Source organism: Prorops nasuta, unplaced genomic scaffold, assembly GCF_024137725.1.
Source record: "Prorops nasuta isolate Cenicafe-Biocafe unplaced genomic scaffold, Cenicafe_Pnas_1.2 PNAS00024, whole genome shotgun sequence".
Lineage (NCBI taxonomy): Eukaryota > Metazoa > Arthropoda > Insecta > Hymenoptera > Bethylidae > Prorops > Prorops nasuta.
Genome location: NW_027116821.1, coordinates 1,396,873 through 1,414,634, shown reverse-complemented (window position 1 = coordinate 1,414,634; position 17,762 = coordinate 1,396,873). Strand labels below are relative to the sequence as shown.

General features: G+C 31.0%; 2 protein-coding genes and 1 long non-coding RNA gene across 3 annotated transcripts; 2 read left to right on the top strand and 1 right to left on the bottom strand.

Annotated features, from left to right (window-relative positions):
* Positions 1–149: 149 nt before the first annotated feature.
* LOC136781799 (uncharacterized) lies at positions 150–1,954 on the bottom strand. The gene is made up of 3 exons (XM_066740800.1): positions 1,866–1,954; positions 812–1,099; positions 150–396 (listed from the first exon to the last, which is right to left on the bottom strand). Exons 1-3 carry the CDS (start codon positions 1,952–1,954, stop codon positions 150–152), a joined length of 624 nt encoding a protein of 207 aa, XP_066596897.1.
* Positions 1,955–9,453: 7,499 nt separating this feature from the next.
* On the top strand, positions 9,454–10,463 carry LOC136781889 (uncharacterized). The gene is made up of 3 exons (XR_010824026.1): positions 9,454–9,566; positions 9,658–9,829; positions 9,922–10,463. It is a non-coding gene; the product is annotated as an uncharacterized lncRNA (long non-coding RNA).
* Positions 10,464–11,954: 1,491 nt separating this feature from the next.
* Positions 11,955–17,751, top strand: LOC136781669 (uncharacterized). Its single transcript, XM_066740602.1, is given in 11 exon segments — positions 11,955–12,108; positions 12,435–12,570; positions 12,678–13,060; positions 13,540–13,652; positions 13,712–15,269; positions 15,336–15,466; positions 16,091–16,180; positions 16,212–16,346; positions 16,404–16,501; positions 16,885–16,923; positions 17,000–17,751. Coding segments are annotated over 10 exon segments (2,712 nt in total). The 5' UTR covers positions 11,955–12,108; positions 12,435–12,510; the 3' UTR covers positions 17,105–17,751.
* Positions 17,752–17,762: the final 11 nt, after the last annotated feature.

Below are 17,762 nucleotides of genomic sequence, written 5' to 3'. Positions count from 1 at the left end.
TTTTATTTTAATCTTCAATATGTCTATGAATATGGTAGATATCTAGCCCGACAAGTACCTTATTGGGACGGGTGTCATAGGAAGAGAATAAATGATTATTTATTTAAATATATTTTATTCATTATAAACTTTTTAAAAATGGTTTTTATTTAATAAAATATAAATTGATGTTTCCCATAGTTCCCTCTATCTGTCCCACCTCCTCTTGTTCCCCAGCCTCCTTGTCCTCCTGATCCTCTGTATCCCCTCCATCCACCTCGTCCTCCTGATCTGATATGTCCCCTCCAACCACCTCGTCCTTTCCAGGTTTCCCCGCCTTTGGAGACAATTTTTCCTCCTCTACGACTGTTTGCCGTTTCTGAGCCGCGATCCCGAGCTTTTTTTATTTGCTGCCATCTATCAAAAAACGAAGTACATGTTAATATTATAATTCAAAAATCATTGTTGAATCATGAAATACGACAATATACGCCTTTATGTGTACTAATAGTTTATCAAATGATCATGAAAAAGTGATGAATTTGCTAGTGTGGGTAATCGGTCAGGTATATTTTGAAAGTAATACATTTTTCGAGTATATAACAAAAATTTTCAAGTTTTCTTTACCAAAAAATCAGAAAATATATTTGGCAGAGTGCAATTGAGTAATTTTTGCAGAAGATTTAATTAAACTCTAACGTCTCCCTTTCTACAGAGCAACCATTTATGTGCGCTTTATTCTTTAAACCCTTTACTTTTGAAAATAATAATCAAAATGGTTGTGGTCCTATGCCAGAAATATAATAAATAATTTTGTTAAATCTTGACTTACTTTTCCTCTCGCTTCTCCTTGTCTTTCCCTCCCCTGGTCTTAGGTAATCCGGTGGTAGAGGCAATTGCCTCCCCTGCCTTTGCTCCTTTACTGCAATCCACCTTATCCGCAGTATCCACCTCGCTATTCTTATTGATAAGGTTTCCTACTGGCTGATGCTCTGGTGCCTCTGCATCTGCTTCTACGGGCGGGCACTTGCGAGACTTTAGCAATTTTGTAAGAGTCATCTTGACTGACTCAGTTTCTTCCGAGGCTATTTTGGCTTTCGCCTCGGCCTCAGCAATTTTCCTGCAAACAAAAAATTATTATAATTATATCTATAAAGTTTAAAATATTCGTCATGTAGATTGATACACTATGTCTAGTATCTACTTGGAATTAGAAGTAAACTGAGAATTCTGCATCGTTGCAATGTATGTTTGTATAGATGAGCTTATGCCGATGTGTAACTTAACGTATTCAATGACAATGTACACAACCGCAATACTTATTTTCCCATAATAAAGTAATCAAGAAAAATATTATGATATATGTAAACCGACTCAAATACTAAAGTTTTTCGTCAAACAAGGCCAATATGTATAACACGCGTATTGCGAAGATATGAATTTTCTGTTATTTTTATTCGAAAAAAATGCTCTTAGCAGACGTATCACTTTACATGCCAGAATTAAACAGAGAGAGAGAGAGAGAGAGACAAAGACAGAGACAGAGAGACAGACAGAGACAGAGAAAGAGAGAGAGAGAGAGAGAGAGAATGTAGAAATGTAATCATTATGAAATTATTATTTTAACGAAAAGAAAGGGAAAGAAAGGAAAAAGTAGACAATCTACAAGAAATATAATTCGAAGGTGGGAGAGAAATAACCTTTATTATTACGACGAGGCAGCTCGTCTTTCCAACAGTAGAAAAGTTGCGGAAAGACTTATAAACTTATAAACAAGATACGCGAGAGAGAAGAGAAGAAAAAGGGTAACAATTTTATGAAGCAAATAGAAACAGAAAGAAAAGTTAAGCATCTACTAACATGTGCAAAAAATCATGTGTACTTACACCTCGTATTCTTTAAACTTCTGCTGGTATTTATTTTCCAGCTTCTCCTCTATCTGCTTCAATGCTTTGGCAAAATCTTCTTCATTCATATTTACTGCATAAAGAAAGAAAAGCGTTAAAATATAATTAAACTATCAAATTTTCTTAAAGACGTTTACTTACAAATATCGATACGGCAATTAATCGCAGACACTAAATTGAAGTGCAGGATTATTGGCAAGCAAGGCTGCAGCACGGTAGGAGTATGGCACTGATGTGACCAGTGAAGGTAGAATGGGTATAAAATGTTCCCCCACTCTGACCTCCCAACTCATATAAATGTACGGGCTAGAAGGTCAGAGTGGAGGGCCGGTTTAGACCTATTCTGGCTTCACTGTTGTGTTTACTAACATTGAGAATAAGAGTCATAGTGGTAGTTCCGAATTTCCACAATCTGCTATCACAACTGGGACATTCACGTCAAAACGCACGGATTCCGGAGTACAAAACCGATTTAAAAAAAAATATATATGTTAAAATATAAGAAAATACAAGACTTTTGGTGCAAGTTAGAGTGAAAAAAAAAGATTTTTCACTCTAACTTGCGCCAAAAGTCTTGTATTTTCTTATATTTTAACATATATATTTTTTTTTAGAATCGGTGTTGTGCTCCGGAATCCGTGCGTTTTGACGTGGAATGGCCCTATTATATCCCTCATAAAGTCACACAACGTCTGCTTGATATCTATTTGCATAGGTGGGATCATTGGTTTTTGATACATTTAATAGTCCAAATTAAAACGGGACATCCTCAATATCAGCTCGCTTTAATTTTTAATTCAAATGCATAAACATTGTAGCATTAGATGAAAAAGGAATTTGACCCCGATTTTATGAAACAGGAAATAAATCGATTGCAGGTATGGCGGAAAGAGACAGCAAGAATTAGTAGAATAGTTTTCTCGAATCATTTTTGCTTTCGTTTCGCACGCACACAAGCCTATTTAGTGCCGAGATAAACATTTTACTCATATATACAAACTCGCTCGTTTGTCGTGTTAAATCAAGTAAATAGAATTTTGGTGAAGCTGCTACTACTTGCTTTAAGAGTGAGTCTATATATGTATACAAAAGAATATGATAATAAGCATAACTCACGCACACGCAGCAAGCGCTTCAGAATTATTAAATGCCCCGATTGAAGAACGGAAAAAAAGTGAGTCTAAAAGTATGATTACGATAATTCGCAATTATCGTTAAATCAAAGTGAAAGAGTTATTGTTGAATTGGTGAAATTCTCCTGATTAAAATGAACCGAAACTTGTATCAAATCCGGTCAGTTTTAGCACTTTATTATACTTCTCTCTCTCTCTCTCTCTCTCTCTTTCTTCGTCTTTTTTCAAACCGAAATATAAAACGTTTACCTGTTTACTTTACTTTATTACTGAACAATCTGAATATATACAGGGTGAAGCACTTAAGACAGCCCAGAAATTGATGCAGAAAGACGCGTATCTCTTTAACTATAAAAGATATTCAATTTTTCCATATGACGTTTTTTTTCGAAGCCTCTTGTTATTTGGTTTTAGAAAGGTCATATGTGAAAAGTGAATATCTCTTATAGTTAAAGAGATACGCGCCTTTTTGTCTCAATGCTTTGGGGCGGCATAAGTGCCTCGCCCATATATATATACATAAAATAAATCATATGGAAATCATTTATTTAAATTTAAGAAGGATATTGTAATAATAATGTAGGGTAGATATATAATACTTTTATTAATTTCGTTTGTTTACAAATTAATTGCTACTTTCGTGTATTTTTCTACGTTAGAATAAAAATATTTTCTTAAATTATAAAATTATCTAACGTAGATCTGTTTTACCCTATTCGAAGCTCTGTCGTGCTGTTTCGCATCAGATTCGATAGATGGCGTGAGGGCATAATTGTCTCGAAGCTAACGATTGGGATTGGAACGCCGCCTACCGGCAAGGATTGCTTCGGGACACGGCATGAGCAATCTCCCCCCTAATTGCATTGTTGCCAGAAAGCGGAATAAAGAGAGAGCGGAGATATTTTCTCGGACCTCTCTGTCTTTCTCGCTGTTAGCTTCTAGCAGAAGAGTCGAGGCAAAATCTTTCCGTTTCGCTTTGCCGAAAATCTACCAATATTCGATGTCATTTATATTTGCAGGCCAATGCCTTTATACATGATTTTTTCAGCATATTTATTTATCAGCATTGACTTATTTAAATCAATAATAAATTAAGGAAATGCGTATTTGATATATAATAATTATTTTAACTATAATTTCATCGTTATATTTCGCTTATTTCCGTAAAATCTGAATTTCTTTAGTTTATTATTGATTATTGTAAGTCAATGGCCATTAAAAAAAATTTAATCTTAAAAAAAAAAAGAAAAGTACCGTTCAGGAATCGAACCCGGACCCACAAATCGCCACGCTATTACCTTACCGCCTAGACCACGAGGCTTCTTCAGTGCACCGTAAACAGATAGTCTTTTTAAGGGCTTGAAATCTTCTTTTAAACCATATAAATAAACGAGCAACCGACAGCTTTATTCATTATTATTCTGTCATAATGGTACACAAATTAAGGAATAATTATATTTTGAATAGTTTTCAAAAGCTTTTCCAATAGCCAAGAACGAAGATAAATAATCAACGCTCGCAGTTTCCGTTCTTGGTTATTGGAAAAGCTTTTGAAAATCTACATTATATAATTATTCTTTAATTTGTGTACCATTATGATAGAATAATAATGAATAAAGATGTCGGTTCTTCGTTTATTTATATGGTTTAAAAGAAGATTTCAAGCCCTTAAAAAGACTATCTGTTTACGGTGCACTGAAGAAGCCTCGTGGTCTAGGCAGTAAGGTAATAGCGTGGCGATTTGTGGGTCCGGGTTCGATTCCTGAACGGTACTTTTCTTTTTTTTTTTAAGATTAAATTTTTTTTAATGGCCATTGACTTACAATAATCAATAATAAACTAAAGAAATTCAGATTTTACGGAAATAAGCGAAATATAACGATGAAATTATAGTTAAAATAATTATTATATATCAAATACGCATTTCCTTAATTTATTATTGATTTAAATAAGTCAATGCTGATAAATAAATATGCTGAAAAAATCATGTATAAAGGCATTGGCCTGCAAATATAAATGACATCGAATATTGGTAGATTTTCGGCAAAGCGAAACGGAAAGATTTTGCCTCGACTCTTCTGCTAGAAGCTAACAGCGAGAAAGACAGAGAGGTCCGAGAAAATATCTCCGCTCTCTCTTTATTCCGCTTTCTGGCAACAATGCATATATGTTTTACCCTATTCTAAGCTTAACGCTCGTGCTTCGTGGTCTCTTCCGATAGATGGCGTTACGGGTTAGATGGACCTGAGAGCAAGGTTGCCAAGTGTAGTACTTTCGGTACTACCGTAGTACCCAAAAGCGACATATCCTATAGCGTAGTACTATTTTGGGTACTACGCTATAGTCGCTGCTGATACTACTGGTCGGCGGAAATACGTCAGAGGGTAGAGACTGTAGAGGGACCGCAATATAGATATTTCTAATTACTAATTTCAAAATACATAATGCATGGTCCGTGAGCCAAGACAAATGTTAGTATATACATACCACAAGTTATAAAGTAATATAAAGAAATAAAGTGACAGTTTTAATCTTACTGACAGCTGATGTACTGATGGTATAAGTGAATAAATAAAGTGACGAAATTTGTAAAATGTACATAAAAATAATTTTTAAAAGTATATAAAGGACTGAACATTTTAGATAAGTATAACAATAAATTTTATAATATAAAATGTAAGATATAAATATTTTGTGGTACTTTGTGGGATTTTATTTCAGATTAAATTATAGTAATGTGTTTACTATGTCACTGTGCTGAGGATGGAGCTATGCAGATTTTCAAAATTAAAATAAAGGAATAGACTAAACATAATGTGGTTATTGTGTCATCGTTGAGATTCAAACTATGTTAATTGAGACGGATAATAAAATAAACGAGTGAAAAAACTGGGTAAATACAATAATAAATAAAGAAGCTGACAAATTAGATATATAATATAAAATGTAAGATATTTTATAGTACTTTCTGGGATTTTATTTCAGATTAAATTATAGTAATGTGTTTACTATGTCACTACTGAGGATGGAGCTATGTGGATTGAACATTAAAATGAAAGGAATAGATTCACCATATTATGGTTACTGTGTCATCGCTGAGGATCAAACTGTGTTAATTGAGATGAATATTAAAATAAACAAGTCAACACATTGGGTAAATACGATACAAATAAAGAAGCTGACAGATTACATTTGTAATTTCAAATGTAAGATTTTATATAGTACTTTTTGGGATTTTGTTTCAGATTAAATTATTGTAAAGTGTTTACTATGTTAATGCTGAGAATGGAGCTATGTGGATTGAACATTAAAACAAAAGGAATAGATTCACCATAATGTTGTTTCTGTGTCATCGCTGATGAGGATCAAACTGTGTTAATTGAGACAGACATTAAAATAAATGAGTCAGCATTTTGGGTAAATACAATAATAAATAAAGAAAATGACAGAATAGATATATAATATAAAATGTAAGATGTTTTATAGTACTTTGTGGGATTTTGTTTCAGATTAAATTATAGTAATGTACGTGTGTTTACTGTATCACTGCTGAGGATGAAGCTATGTGGATCGAACATTAAAAAAAAAGAATAGATTCACCATAATGTGGTTACTGTGTCATCGCTGAGGATCAAACTGTGATAATTGAGATGAATATTAAAATAAAGAAGCTGACAGATTAGATATATAATATAACATGTTAGATATTTTACAGTACTTTGTGGGATTTTATTTAAAGTTAATATATGTAAAATAAAATTTTTGTTTTCTTTTTACAATTGTATCTATATTAATTACTATATGTTGCAATCTCTTAAAATTAAGCCTCTGCTTTTATTAGCAAACTAATAGTTCCACACGGCAGTGATGCCAGAATCAAGCTTTTAGCAACAAAAATGAAGATAAGCGCTAGCCAGCAGGAGTATAGAAAATTTAAAGGGAAGCGGTACAAACACAACTATGCCTGGAGAGCATAGGTGTGATTTGGACTTCAGGCAACATTGGCTTTAGAAGAAGAGCGACTACCGCTAACCGTGACATTTTTACGTGTTATCCGTGTGAAGTGGTGCTGCGTTTACCTAAAAACTCAAAGCAAATAAAAATGCTTTTCCTAAATTGATTTGTAATATTGATAAAATGGTCAAATGTAGCCATTAATTAATTAGATTTGGTATTAAATACAGAAAATGCGTTTTATTATAACAAATGAGTTGAGGTAAAATAAACTCAATGTTTTTATATTAATCTGTTAACAAATGCATTTTTTTATTTATTATTGAGTCCAATAAATTAATGGTTATTAAAAAAAAAATTCCTTGTAATGAAAAAAAAAATGAAAAAATTTTAAACTTCACCAAGACTCGAACACGAGCCCACCGCATGACAAACGGCAACCTTACCGCCTGCGCTACAGCGCTCACTTGATGTACCAAGAGCAAAACAGCCTTTTAAAGACTGACTACAATTCTTTCACTAACTCGTCATAAACGATCAAGAATTAGCTGCAATAATAAATACATTTATCTCCACAGCATTATTGCACTAAATTTATTATGTTTTTAATTTGAAGCATACATTTTACATTAAGATACGATACTTTAAGGGTGTTCATGCAATACTCTAAATACAAAAATATTCATATGCTGGTTTATCATAGTTATTCGACTACATATAACAAATATTATAATATTACTTAATTAATTTATGATAGTTGAGCATATGAATAGTTTTGTATATAGAGTACTGAATGGTTACCCTTAAATTATCATATCTTCATGCAAAATGTATGCTTCAAATTAAAAACAATAAATTTAGTACAATAATGCTATGTAGATAAATGTATTTATTATTACAGCTAATTCTTGATCATTTATGACGAATTAATAAAAGAATTGTAGTCAGTCTTTAAAAAGGCTGTTTTGCTCTTGGTACATCAAGTGAGCGCTGTAGCGCAGGCGGTAAGGTTGCCGTTTATCAAGCGGTGGGCTCGTGTTCGAGTCTTGGTGAAGATTAAAATTTTTTCATTTTTGTTTCATTACAAAGAATTTTTTTTTTAATAACCGTAAACTTATTGGACTCAATAATAAATAAAAAATGCATTTGTTAACAAATTAATATAAAAACATTGAGTTTATTTTACCTCAACTCATTTGTTATAATAAAACGCATTTTTTGTATTTATTACCAAATCTAATTAATTAATGGCTACATTTGACCATTTTATCAAAATTAAAAATCAATTTAGGAAAAGCATTTTTATTTTATTTATTCACTTATACCATAAGTACATCAGCTGTCAGATAGATCAAAGCTGTCACTACTCCTTATTTCTTTATTACACTTTATTTTTCCGTATAATAAACATTTGTCTTCGTTCACGCCGTTCACGGTGACAGGCTGTGAATATAATATATATAATTTTTGATATATTACGTTCTGCATTTAAGATGGCTACTGACGTATTTCCGCTGGCAGTATACTTTGTGCAGTCTGCATTCCTTATATCAAAATTCACTTACTATAGAGCGTAGTACTATTCAAGATGGCGGACTTGGCAACCTTGCCTGAGAGTCCTGACTCCTGAGACACGCGTTTGCCAACACCAGCGCCGCCTACCGGTAGGGATTGCCTCGGGAGTCGGGACCAAGGTTGCCAAGTGTAGTACTTTCGGTACTACCGTAGTACCCAAAAGCGACATATCCTATAGCGTAGTACTATTTTGGGTACTACGCTATAGTCGCTGCTGATACTACTGGTCGGCGGAAATACGTCAGAGGGTAGAGACTGTAGAGGGACCGCAATATAGATATTTCTAATTACTAATTTCAAAATACATAATGCATGGTCCGTGAGCCAAGACAAATGTTAGTATATACATACCACAAGTTATAAAGTAATATAAAGAAATAAAGTGACAGTTTTAATCTTACTGACAGCTGATGTACTGATGGTATAAGTGAATAAATAAAGTGACGAAATTTGTAAAATGTACATAAAAATATTTTTTAAAAGTATATAAAGGACTGAACATTTTAGATAAGTATAACAATAAATTTTATAATATAAAATGTAAGATATAAATATTTTGTGGTACTTTGTGGGATTTTATTTCAGATTAAATTATAGTAATGTGTTTACTATGTCACTGTGCTGAGGATGGAGCTATGCAGATTTTCAAAATTAAAATAAAGGAATAGACTAAACATAATGTGGTTATTGTGTCATCGTTGAGATTCAAACTATGTTAATTGAGACGGATAATAAAATAAACGAGTGAAAAAACTGGGTAAATACAATAATAAATAAAGAAGCTGACAAATTAGATATATAATATAAAATGTAAGATATTTTATAGTTTTTTCTGGGATTTTATTTCAGATTAAATTATAGTAATGTGTTTACTATGTCACTACTGAGGATGGAGCTATGTGGATTGAACATTAAAATGAAAGGAATAGATTCACCATATTATGGTTACTGTGTCATCGCTGAGGATCAAACTGTGTTAATTGAGATGAATATTAAAATAAACAAGTCAACACATTGGGTAAATACGATACAAATAAAGAAGCTGACAGATTACATTTGTAATTTCAAATGTAAGATTTTATATAGTACTTTTTGGGATTTTGTTTCAGATTAAATTATTGTAAAGTGTTTACTATGTCAATGCTGAGAATGGAGCTATGTGGATTGAACATTAAAACAAAATGAATAGATTCACCATAATGTTGTTTCTGTGTCATCGCTGATGAGGATCAAACTGTGTTAATTGAGACAGACATTAAAATAAATGAGTCAGCATTTTGGGTAAATACAATAATAAATAAAGAAAATGACAGAATAGATATATAATATAAAATGTAAGATGTTTTATAGTACTTTGTGGGATTTTGTTTCAGATTAAATTATAGTAATGTACGTGTGTTTACTGTATCACTGCTGAGGATGAAGCTATGTGGATCGAACATTAAAAAAAAAGAATAGGTTCACCATAATGTGGTTACTGTGTCATCGCTGAGGATCAAACTGTGATAATTGAGATGAATATTAAAATAAAGAAGCTGACAGATTAGATATATAATATAACATGTTAGATATTTTACAGTACTTTGTGGGATTTTATTTAAAGTTAATATATGTAAAATAAAATTTTTGTTTTCTTTTTACAATTGTATCTATATTAATTACTATATGTTGCAATCTCTTAAAATTAAGCCTCTGCTTTTATTAGCAAACTAATAGTTCCACACGGCAGTGATGCCAGAATCAAGCTTTTAGCAACAAAAATGAAGATAAGCGCTAGCCAGCAGGAGTATAGAAAATTTAAAGGGAAGCGGTACAAACACAACTATGCCTGGAGAGCATAGGTGTGATTTGGACTTCAGGCAACATTGGCTTTAGAAGAAGAGCGACTACCGCTAACCGTGACATTTTTACGTGTTATCCGTGTGAAGTGGTGCTGCGTTTACCTAAAAACTCAAAGCAAATAAAAATGCTTTTCCTAAATTGATTTGTAATATTGATAAAATGGTCAAATGTAGCCATTAATTAATTAGATTTGGTAATAAATACAGAAAATGCGTTTTATTATAACAAATGAGTTGAGGTAAAATAAACTCAATGTTTTTATATTAATCTGTTAACAAATGCATTTTTTTATTTATTATTGAGTCCAATAAATTAATGGTTATTAAAAAAAAAATTCCTTGTAATGAAAAAAAAAATGAAAAAATTTTAAACTTCACCAAGACTCGAACACGAGCCCACCACATGACAAACGACAACCTTACCACCTGCGCTACAGCGCTCACTTGATGTACCAAGAGCAAAACAGCCTTTTAAAGACTGACTACAATTCTTTCACTAACTCGTCATAAACGATCAAGAATTAGCTGCAATAATAAATACATTTATCTCCACAGCATTATTGCACTAAATTTATTATGTTTTTAATTTGAAGCATACATTTTACATGAAGATACGATACTTTAAGGATGTTCATGCAATACTTTAAATACAAAACTATTCATATGCTGGTTTATCATAGTTATTCGACTACATATAACAAATATTATAATATTACTTAATTAATTTATGATAGTTGAGCATATGAATAGTTTTGTATATAGAGTACTGAATGGTTTTAAATTATCATATCTTCATGCAAAATGTATGCTTCAAATTAAAAACAATAAATTTAGTACAATAATGCTATGTAGATAAATGTATTTATTATTACAGCTAATTCTTAATCGTTTATGACGAGTTAGTGAAAGAATTGTAGTCAGTCTTTAAAAGCCTGTTTTGCTCTTGGTACATCAAGTGAGCGCTGTAGCGCAGGCGGTAAGGTTGCCGTTTATCATGCGGTGGGCTCGTGTTCGAGGCTTGGTGAAGATTAAAATTTTTTCATTTCTTTTTTCATTACAAGGAATTTTTTTTTTAATAACCATTAATTTATTGGACTCCATAATAAATAAAAAAATGCATTTATTAACAGATTAATATAAAAACATTGAGTTTATTTTACCTCAACTCATTTGTTATAATAAAACGCATTTTTTGTATTTATTACCAAATCTAATTTATTAATGGCTACATTTGACCATTTTATCAAAATTAAAAATCAATTTAGGAAAAGCATTTTTATTTTATTTATTCACTTATACCATAAGTACATCAGCTGTCAGATAGATCAAATATTTCTTTATTACACTTTATTTTTCCGTATACTAACATTTGTCTTCGTTCACGCCGTTCACGGTGACAGGCTGTGAATATAATATATATAATTTTTGATATATTACGTTCTGCATTTAAGATGGCTACTGACGTATTTCCGCTGGCAGTACACTTTGTGCAGTCTGCATTCCTTATATCAAAATTCACTTACTATAGAGCGTAGTACTATTCAAGATGGCGGACTTGGCAACCTTGGTCGGGACCTCGCATGAGCATTGAGCAATCTCCCGTTTCATCTCTGGTAGTACCGAAAGTACTACACTTGGCAACCTTGCTTGAGTGTCCAGCCCCTGGTGCAGCGAAAAGGAATAAACGGAATATATTAATAAATGGATAACCTTCACGAGGTAAATAACAACAACTTTATTTTTGTATTTTCAAAAACTACCCGATAAGCTTAATCTTTTTTTTTATCATTTAACAATAGAAAATTTAATTTAAAAGATTATTCTATAAACACAGGTTTGTATTTGTTTTTACTAAACTGCTGCACTAATATACATTAATTAAATATATTAAAATAAGGGAAATGATGTGTTTAAACATATTTATCTTATTTTGACTAATTATGTCAGTTTAGCACTACAACGAAAAAAACAAGCCCAAAATGTGCATGATTTTGTATGTTTCTATAGTTGAATGTATTTAACCTTGAAATATTGTTATTTTATAGATAACCTTTGGGGAAGTTGAGATAGATGATAGATATAAGAAACTGAAAAGGGCTTTACAGCTGTCTCGTTTGAAGAATGATAAGAAAGATATTTTTTTGGGAAACCGAAGTCAGACCGTGCCTCGAACTTGACCAAGTAAGTCTAGTATACATCCAGGTACATATGATACAGACAGTATGAGATCTGCATAGGGAAGTGATGTGGTATCAGCTAGTAATAATTTTGGATCTGTTTTATTAAAGAAAAATGAACTTTTTAATAAAGGAAATCTTGTAACATCAAGAGTGGAAAGGTTTCATGTTAGAAAACATGATGAATCTATAGTAATGCCACCTCCTAAAACAACTGATATTCCATGCAGTTCCAGAATGGTTAAAACTGATACAGACAAAAGTTCTTCAATGTCTAGTTATAAATCATTTTTGGATTGTCATCAAAGTAATTTTGGTAGTGAGAATTCTGACTCAAAGAATAAAACGTCACTAAGGAAAAATGAGACTCTGAGCTGTAATTCTTCATACCAAGAACAAATAAACAATGTTGGGAAATATGAGCTTGTTTTCAAGAACTGGCGTATAATTCTAAATGACCAATTCCAATTAATTATTAAAGGAGAAATAAATAGGTAAATATATTATTTGCATACATAGAGGTGCCTTTAAACCACCCTAGTATGGATATAAAAGAATACTTATCTTTGTAATTATAAAAATATCAATTTTTTGGATAGTTACTTTTACATACATTTTTTATTTACATTCAGAAAAGTTTTATGCCTTCGATGTATCTTGAATGCCTTATTCCATATTGGGTTTTTCTATAATTATAGCATATAGAATTTATAGCACTTAGTATCATTGTATTTAATCAAATTTTAAAACTGATATAATTTTATTGCTTTTTTAATTCAATAAAATTTACTGTTTATTATAAATGTTATTGTTTTTTAACAAATCATATTCATTCAATACTAAATTGAATCACATACGAAAATATAGAATGCTGTTAAAATCCAATTATATGGAACTTTCTATTAGCCAATTAGAGAAGAACCCTGTGTATTTTTAGTTTCTAAAGTTTGTTGTAATATTTTTCATGCTTCAGTGGGAGAATTGCAAGAAGTAAGCCAGTCTTGAGGAGATTGTCTGCATGCATTGTTGAGTCTATTAACAAATATATCTATCGCCTTGAAGGAGATATAGTAGATAAACGAAGAGGTAAATAAATATCAATTATCGCTTTAGTTTTCAAAAATGATTATATATTTTTTTAATAGAATTACCGGACTATTTGAGAAGCAAATTTGTTAATGGTTTTCCTAACGATTGGGAAAATGTTTATCAAATGTGGAGATCTTTTGTCTCTAATGGTTCTAAACCTACTTTCCGTTGGACCACTGCAATCACAGATAGCGATGACGATCTACAAAGCGAAATAACAGATATAACATTGTCATATAAGCCTAAAAGGATTTTGGATCCATTAACTTATACAAATGAAAAAAGATCAACCACTGCACTTCCTACCTATTCGTCTAAAGAAAATAAAGATATGTTCAGTACTGAAAAAATTACACAAAACCAACAAAATTTATCTAAAAGTAATGAAGTTTTTGACGCTTTGTCGAAAAATCATAATTATAATTTACAAAAATCTTTCAGTAGTGAAAGAGAAGGGGAGGAGAATAGAGAGAGAAATAAATTTGAACTTCATGGTCAAAATCTTTTAATGTTATTTGTTGAAATACAACAAACATTAACAAAAAAGCTGTTAGTTGTAGGTGATAATCTAAAAAATAATATTTGCTCCCAAGAATACATTCTGAAAATATTATGGTTACTTGAACAACTTCATTTTATTATGTCATATACAGAAGACCTAACATTAGCTCAGAACATTCATGTAGCTAGAATGAATGATCAGAAAGAACAAAGTAAGTTAGTAGTAGACTGTGATGTTGATTATGAAATGGAGAATAGCAGTGCTAAAAGCAACAGTGAACCAAAAAATGAAACGCCTAAAACTTCCATACTGAATGATATAAGTGAAAGCGAAATTTATTTAGGAGTTCCAAAAGTTTCAGCAGAACTTATCGAAAAGCATATGGTCATGATACAAAATCGTCATCAGAAACGTCGGATTAATAGACCAAAGAGATTGAGAGATGTGAAATAGCTAGCAAAGGAAAACCAAATATTAAATGACCAAAAAATCAATAAAAACAAATTAAGAAACTTTTCGAATAGTATAAAGAATGATTTAAATTCTAGTTTTAGTTTTATGGAAGACGATACGCCTGAAGTAATACGGGGTAAAACTGATTTACAATCTCATGTACCTGCTGCAAAACCTATAAGCTTTAGATCAGAGAAGGTTGATGTAGATTCCAAGTACATAGAAAATATTTTAAACAGCAAGAGGAATAATAGCGATAATAATTCTCAAACAGATCCAAATGTTGTACAAATGACTAGGATGTATTCAGATAAAGAATGTACAAAGAGTAGCAAAAATTTTATGAATTATTTTTCTGAAGATATAAATTTCCGACGTCAGCCAAGAATAGTATTATCTGATATTATAACTAATTCAAATTTCAAGAAGGCAAATAATCCTTCATCTAGTGGCAATACAGATGACAATGCTAATTATAAGACGAGATATAGATCATCTGCATCAAAATCTGTAGAAAAATCAATTATTACAAAGTATTTAGAAAATAATCTTGACAAACAGAAAAAGTCCAAAAGTTTAATAGACTGGATACCTGCAGTGATAAATGTGTCTAGCGGCTCACCGAAGTTTGGTTTAATATTTAAAGGAAATCTATTAAAGTAAGTCATTTTTGAAATAAAACAAAACTGTTATAAAGTAAAGCATTTACAAGCTATTTTTTTTAGCAACTTGGGGCACACTGATCACTGGAACTTTTCTACAAAGATTGTAAAACAAAGACTATCAGCGAAAAAATTTATAACAGTCAATGACGATATTTATACATTAGTTGGTTCTATGAAGGATACGAAACATGGTAAATTGCTTTATTTAACTGGAATCCGTATATCGACATTGCAGGGCACAAACTATTTCGCATGCAACGTCCTCATTTGTTGACGGATTGTAATATTATTTTATGTTTTTGAAAATGCCAGAAGATTATCTATTGAAATACATTAGGCAAAATAACAAAAACTTAAAAAAAATTGTTTAAATAAATATATCAACATTTATGAAACAACAAATAAATTACAAAATCCCCCAACGTACTTTACTAAATAGTGTTCTTGCGTTTCCAAAAAGTCCAAAAATATGCAAATCCGTCAGTAATGACGATGCTGCATTTTTTGGACTTTTTGGAAACGCAAAAACATTATCTAGTAAAGCACATTGGGGGATTTTGCAATCTATTTTTTGTTTCAATAATGTTAATATATTTGTTTAAACAATTAAAAATTTCTTTTTTAATTTGCTCAATGCACTTCACTAGATAATCTTCTGGCATTTCCAAAAACATGTAATGACATTACAATTCGTCAACAAATGAGGACGCTGTATGCGAAATATTTTATGCCCTGTAATATCGGTATACGGAATCCGTTAATATATTATTTTAATAAAACTGTTTATGATTATCTATACCTAATGATTTGTTTAGTTGTTCCAGAAATGCTACTAGAAGAATGTAGAAATGGCTGTCCCACAAAAATAGAACATTTTTGTAAAATGTGGAAATTGCTGGAAAAAAGTAAGTAAAGAAGGCAATTTTTGTATTGGAGAATAAAAGTTATTAACTATTTCAGAGGAAAAATTGATAAAACCAGAAACTGATCATGACTCAACTATTAATACTTTGGATGTTCCCGTTAGTTCTAGGGGTAGGAGAATTTTACCTCCTTTAAGTTACTGGACTGGTAAATATTATATTTCTGGAAAATATAATTACTCTTAACATGTCTGTTAATTTTTAGGCGAACGAATAATTTTAATAGACGACATCCCTCATTATAGTCCAGGTATGTCGCCGAAGTTTGAAAATACATCACCTTCGCTAAGCCCTAAAGTAATAGTGAGTTAATAATTTTTGTAATTAATTGTTTCGACGTAAAACATTACTAAAACTGTAGGAGAAGCCGGAAATGAAAATTGTTGTCTTTATAAAGTTAATCTCATAGGATTATTATCGTTTTTCAAAGTAACTGTAACATTATTTGTTAATAAGGCTAATGAGAAAGATGCTTCGTGAGTTCGAAGACGGTCAAAAGGGAAGCAACGAGTAGCTCCGATTCATCTAACTCGTTAACTATGAATACTAAACGAAGAATTATAAATAGATTGCAATTTTCTTCCATCGATTCAAGCGGCAATGAAATTAGACGCAGTAGTAAAGTAATTTATTTTCATAAACTTAATTTGTTAATAACATAATTAATCTGTATTATTTGGTTTTAGAGACGAAAGTCGAATAAAAGTCAAAAAAATACAGAAACGGTATGTAATGACTAGTGCTAAATTTGTTAAATAAATATGTATAAAATTTGCATGTTATTAAACTTACTTGTTTTAGGTGGATAAAGATAAGCAGACTTTACAAAGGAAACTTAATTTGAAGAGCCAACAGAAATCCGAGTTAAAAACGACTAATCCAGAATCTAAATCTTCTGTCTCGTAAAAGTTTTTTCATATTTAAAATGTATGTAGTTCTTTACAATAGCATACCAATTTATTTAGGTATTTAACGAAGCAACAATCAACAATAATGCAGAATTCACCTCGTGAATTGACCTTCAAATTTTACGAAGGTATCATGAATGGCGATGATATTTTTTCCGAAGATCAAATATCTATTATTTAAAATTAACGTAAAACGTAAAAGGAGTATTAAAAAAAAATGGTGAAATCAAATAGAATTCTGTTGTATCACTTTAAGAGATTTAATATTAAAAAGTGTTTAAAAGTACTGAACCAATGAAGGTTCTTAGTTCTTTAGAATAGTAAGAGTATAGTAAATTATAATTAATCGTTTATTTTATTTATATTACAAAAGAATATAAATTTAGTTCAGCGAATTCAGAAATCTAAATTAGTTATGTTATAATGATTTTCCGTGTACTAGAAGCTTACTGTTTTAATTGAAAAAATAATGCACAATATCTTCAAGATAAAGACTTTGGTTTAAAAAAAAGCTCAATCAATTGTGTATAATATTATTCTACAAGAATAAAATATACGTTTCACGCTTTAATTTTAAACAAATTTTTGTAAATCATGATCTCGTGTAAGCTTATTAAAATAGCGTTACATTAGTTTGCTATAGAATAAAAGAGACA

What these genes read in the sequence shown, in the direction of transcription:
- LOC136781799 (XM_066740800.1), bottom strand. Translation starts at nt 1,954, where the DNA reads ATGAATGAAGAAGATTTTGCCAAAGCATTGAAGCAGATAGAGGAGAAG. An exon ending in AAGTTTAAAGAATACGAGGT is followed by an intron (nt 1,100 to 1,865) that starts GTAAGTACACAT and finishes TTTTGTTTGCAG; the next exon opens with GAAAATTGCTGAGGCCGAGG. An exon ending in AAGGAGAAGCGAGAGGAAAA is followed by an intron (nt 397 to 811) that starts GTAAGTCAAGAT and finishes GTTTTTTGATAG; the next exon opens with ATGGCAGCAAATAAAAAAAG.